The following is a 5,883-nucleotide window of genomic DNA, read 5'->3' on the forward strand; positions in this document are numbered from 1 at the left end:
CGGAGAAGCCGTTGATTGTTGAATTGGGCTTGCTGCAGGAAGCGTAGGGGATTGTGGTCTAAGTAAATGGTGGTAGACCGAGCACCTTGCAGGTATGATTCAAAGTGCTGCAAGTTCAGGACGATGGAGAGTAGCTCCTTTTCGATCGTGCTGTAATTCTTCTGGTGGGTTTTTAACTTGTAGCTGTAGTAGCTAACAAGGTAAAACATCCTCGCCTTGTTGTTGCATCAGGACACCCCCGATGCCTGTACCACTGGCGTTGACATGGAGGATGAAAGGCTTCGTGATATCTGGCGAGGCGAGAATAGGATTTGAACAGAGCATGAATTTAAGTTGTTCAAAAGCAATGGTCTGCTGAATGGTCCAATTATACCGTTGCTTAGTGCTGGCTAAAGTGATCAATGGTGTTGCCAACGTACTAAATTTCTTCACAAACCTACGGTAGTAGGAGGCAAGACCAAGGAAGCGCAGGAGCTGCTTCCTGGTGGTAGGCTGTAGGCCAGGTAGGCCACTCCCTATCTCATGACCTAGATAACGCACTTTACCTTTGGCAAAGGTGGACTTGCCCAAGTTGATGGTGAGGCCGGCTGTCAGGAGCTTGACCAACAATCGTTGCAGCTGGAGCAGATGTTCGCTCCAGGTTGGTGGTTGTCACAACGATGTCATCCAAGTAGGCGCAGGTGTTATCTAAGCCCTGGATGACGCGGTTGACAGCTCGCTGGAAGGTGGCCGGGGCATTACATAGTCCAAATGGAAGGCGTTCGTATTTGTAAAGGCCAAAATGAGTGGTAAAGGCAGACATTTCCTTAGCTCGCTCTGTCAAACATACATGGTAGTATCCCTTGAGTAAGTCTAACTTTGATAGATACCGAGCATTACCAATAGCGTCAAGGATGTCATCTATTCTAGGTAATGAATAAGCATCCTTGATAGTCACAAGATTCAATTTCCGGTAATCAGTACACAACCTCACTTTATCTTGCGGTTTCGGCACCAAGATGCAGGGTGAGGGCCAAGGGGACTCACAAGGGGTGGCCAGCCCATGATCCAGGAGGTACTGTACCTCAGCACGCATGACTTCCTTTTTGCTCGGGCTGATTCTGTAGAAAGGTTGACGAATCGGCCGGGTGTCAGGGAGTAGCTGGATGTCGTGCTGAACCACATTACACTCCTGTGGATCATCGATAAATAACTTCTAATGTTCCTTGAAGATTCTGATGAGAGGAGCACTGTTACTGTCCTGCAAATAAGTATGATGATCATTAAGGATTTCCGAGTTGGAAGGCACTGACTCAGTGTCAGTGCTTTCGGGAGGAGCAGCACGGAAGGTCTCACTGTGGAGGTACGGACCTTTAAAGGTAGATAATGATACCAACACAGGGCAGCCTCTCGTTCTTTGAGGGCCATCTCGCGTTCTTGTTCTTCTTTCTTTATGGCCGCTTCTTCTTTTCTTAGGGCCGCCTCTCTTTCCCTCATTTGTAGAGCTTCTTTTTTTTGTTTCCGCTCGATCTTTGCAAGTACGAGCTTTAGTTTTATACTTGTCAGAGCATGTCTATCTGCAATAGAATAATTTTCGTGAGTCTACCCACTACAAGACTCCGCACCAATATAGAAGCATCAAGAAGTATGGGCCAATAGGCCCTTTGCAGTTACTTCCATTCTTCCCTTTAACTTACAAAATATTATACCCATTGTTTCGTGTTCTGTCTTGTGTTGAAAGTTTGTTTTCACCTCATCCAAAACTGTTGTAACATATCACCTCACCCAAATGCAGGTATAAAATCGAAGCTGTTTAAACTCTGTTCAGTTATAGTTGTGTGTGTGTAAACTAAAGTCTTTGAAAACGTAATAAGTTTTACGAAACGCGTTTAAGTGTCGCGTCAGACTAGAAATAAAAATGAATTTTGGAGAATTGATTTTTGAGTTACCATCAACAGTGAAAAGAAATATAAGAAAGATAGAGAAAATTCTTGTTAGAATTATTAATCTTACTTTTTCGGTCATATTTAATAATATATGTCTACAGGAAAGACTGCTACCAAAATATACTGATACATATATATATATATATATATATATATATATATATATATATATATATATATATATATATATATATATGCCTATACTTGCATAAACCACAAGTGAAAATTAACAATCTTTGGACAACACCCACCAGTGGGACTCGAACCCAGAAAGCACAACTACCTTCCAGTAGCTGCCATAACTAGTACGCTTTAACCCACTACACCATCAGACCCTACTACTACTAAAGAAGTCTCTACTTCTTTTGTAGGGTCTGATGGTGTAGTGGGTTAAAGCGTACTAGTTATGGCAGCTACTGGAAGGTAGTTGTGCTTTCTGGGTTCGAGTCCCACTGGTGGGTGTTGTCCAAAGATTGTTAATATATATATATATATATATATATATATATATATATATATATATATATATATATATATATATATATATATATATATATATATATATATCTATATATATATATATATATATATATATATATATATATATATATATATATATATATATATATATATATATATGTATATATATATATATATATATATATATATATATATATATATATTCCCCTGACACAATGAATTATTATTAATATTTAATTATTATGTTTATATTGTTTATATTCAGTTTCACATACTTATTAAGACGGACATAATTTTGACATATACAGTCAACACAATCAAAAACAATACTTTATAATTATCACAGGAGTCAGTGGCCACATTAAGACGCTGATGGCCACAAGGGCGAGGCTGGAGGGTGTGGCCTCCGGTCCCCCTCTCGTGCATGACGCCAGGTGTTGACTGTAACTGTTGATGTGTGTTTATCTCAGAGCTGGTGTTAATTTATACGTTGATAAGTTTGCGTAAATACGGACTCGTGAATGTGCTGGATTTAGTAAGAGATTCAAGAAAATTTGGTACGAGAATATTTTGACATTGTTCTACTAAAATATTAGAGACGTCGCTGGTCCCATCGACCTTCAGTAACTTCGGCCATGATTAAAATGTTTCATTGCTTGGCTGCTGACCTTGTCAGGGTCACGTGACAACATTCTCAGCTCCGGGAAGCTGGAGTATAAAAGGGACAGTCAGTCTCTTCACCTTCACACGCCTTCCTTCATCGCCCACGACAACACTGCAGCCATGAAGGTTCTGGTGAGTACTAATATTCAACAATTACATGTGTAATTTAGTAGAGTATACTAAACCATGCAGGTTCTGGTGAGTACTAATACTCAACAATTACATGTGTAGTTTAGTAGATTACACTAAACCATGAAGGTTCTGGTGAGTACTAATACTCAACAATTACATGTGTAGTTTAGTAGATTACACTAAACCATGAAGGTTCTGGTGAGTACTAATACTCAACAATTACATGTGTAATTAAGTAGAGTATACTAAACCATGAAGGTTCTGGTGAGTACTAATACTCAACAATTACATGTGCACTATAGGGAAATAGTCAAATGTAATTTCAATGTTTGAATAAATTTGAAGGTTTTGGTACAGTGGCTAACCAAGAAACTTGCTTTGCTCTAAAAACTTTGCTAAATATAAAACTTACTCCTAACAATACGTTTTCAAAACAAGATTTATATTTATGCAAGAAATTACGATACAGAATCAATAATCATAGTCATAATAATTTAGTAAAGCAAATCAGACATTGAAATATTATAAGTGTTTCAGGAGCATGTGATTCGCGATCATTTTCTAAAATGTTATCTTGAGTGCCAGTGGAGAAAAATATGCTTGAGGCATATTATGATTTGGAGGACGAAAGAACTTCGTTTAGGTGACCAATAACTGTCTACATGACAACCAAATAGTTACGTGTAATTCGTTTTACACGGTGTCACAGCTTCCCCACCCAGAGGCACTTATGTATGAAGAAAGTGCCTGATGAATAGACACTTGTGAGGTGACTAAGCTTCTGTCACTTCAAGATTCACGCAGAACTATGCGGTGCTGAGAAACAATAAAACAAAAATTAATATTCCAAGCATTATATAATATAGCACCAGTTGCGTGAGGCATGAGAGTGAATGAGTGCCAATCTTTATTATAGTATTATTATAGTGTGAAAACTGAGGTTGATCATTTATAAAGAAATAACTAAATCTCCTAAAAATTAAAGATTCAGATATTTTACACAAGTTTACGAAGTAGTTTTACTTCTAGGGTAAAACTCTACATAAATACATGGAAAATGAATACAATTTATATAAGCTCACTTTTTCCTAGATTGCTTGTCACTCCTAAATGTTCATTATATGAAGAGTTAACATTAAAATTTTTACTTTCATTTTCCTTGTCTTAGATCATCCTTCTCCAGCTAATGATATAATGTTGTGTGTACCGTCAGATCATCGTCCTGTTGGTGGGTCTGGCAACAGCAATGCCTCAACCAGAAGCTGATCCTAAAGCTGGCTTCGGTGGCTTAGGTCTCGGTTTCCCAGGTCTTGGTTACGGTCTCGGAGGTGGCTACGGTCTCGGAGGTGGCTACGGTCTCGGAGGAGGATATGGTCTTGGAGGTCTCGGCTACGGAGGATATGGTCTCGGAGGCCTTGGAGGTTACGGTCTTGGCGGTGGCCTGTACGGCTAAGAGACCAGACCTTCCTCCTGTAATATGAGCATCTTCATGTGTATAAGAATTACATATCCTCTCGCTAATACAAATAAAATTACCTCTCCATCATGTATCAATACTGCATATCATCATTAGGAAAATAAACTTCTGAACATCTGAAAATTTTTTGTCTCTGTTAAAAACCTAAATACACTTTGCATGTTTACTAGTTTATGTGATCATGTGTATTCACTTCCTTGCATGATCTCGCCTGTATTAATTCAGAGAAATATATAATCGTTAATAAAATAAGTAATGCCTTTGATCCAAACATATTAGTTTACACATTTTTTTTTTATTTTTACTCCTTTTTCAACTATTTCGTTCAGCGTTCGGATTTGCACCTGTCATCCTCTAAATTTTTTTTAGTGAACCAGAATGATCATCCAGTCCATTCTCGCGAATTTTCATCACCATCATCTATAATTTTGGAGCCGAAAATTGTCCAAGACTAAAGTAAAATTCTGGTGTACATACACCATGTAGTTGGGTTCACCTCTCAGTGTATTGTATTCTACCTGATCACAATACTCTCCCTTAAGAATATTTTAGGCAATGGTTATCGTTCAGCTTTTCCTAATTGAACAAGCCTAAGGGTGATCTTAACGTTCTCGTTTACTATATCTCGAATATTTTCATCTGCCAAATATTTTTCCTCTGATATTTGCGTATAATGGAAAATATCTAAATGAAAATTAATAATAAACTCAATGCATTTGTGTTTATTTACACCCACACAGACACACAAACACATACACATACACACACACACACACAAACACATACACATTCACACACACACACACACACACACACACACACACACACACACACACACACACACACACACACACACACACACACACACACACACTACACACAGGTGTGTGTAGTGTGTGTGTGTGTGTGTGTGTGTGTGTGTGTGTGTGTGTGTGTGAGGAAGATCGTGAGAAAAAACCTGGTAACACATCTGGAGAGAAGGGACTTCGTGACAAATCGCCAACATGGATTCAGGGAGGGTCAATCTTGCCTGACTGGCTTAATAGAATTCTACCACCAGGTGACAAAGATTAAGCAAGAAAGAGAAGGCTGGGCGGACTGCATTTTCTTGGATTGTCGGAAAGACTTTGACACAGTACCGCATAAGAGGCTGGTACATAAGCTAGAGAGACAGGCATGTAATTACCTAAGTGTAATTACCTAAGT

The 5,883-nt window shown here is 38.6% G+C and overlaps 1 protein-coding gene across 1 annotated transcript; it reads left to right on the forward strand.

Moving 5' to 3' along the window:
• Positions 1–3,156: 3,156 nt before the first annotated feature.
• Positions 3,157–4,794, forward strand: LOC138349447 (keratin-associated protein 6-1-like). Its single transcript, XM_045734233.2, has 2 exons — positions 3,157–3,200; positions 4,414–4,794. Exons 1-2 carry the CDS (start codon positions 3,189–3,191, stop codon positions 4,651–4,653), a joined length of 252 nt encoding a protein of 83 aa, XP_045590189.1. The 5' UTR covers positions 3,157–3,188; the 3' UTR covers positions 4,654–4,794.
• Positions 4,795–5,883: the final 1,089 nt, after the last annotated feature.

Source organism: Procambarus clarkii, chromosome 52, assembly GCF_040958095.1.
Source record: "Procambarus clarkii isolate CNS0578487 chromosome 52, FALCON_Pclarkii_2.0, whole genome shotgun sequence".
NCBI classification, from domain to species: domain Eukaryota; kingdom Metazoa; phylum Arthropoda; class Malacostraca; order Decapoda; family Cambaridae; genus Procambarus; species Procambarus clarkii.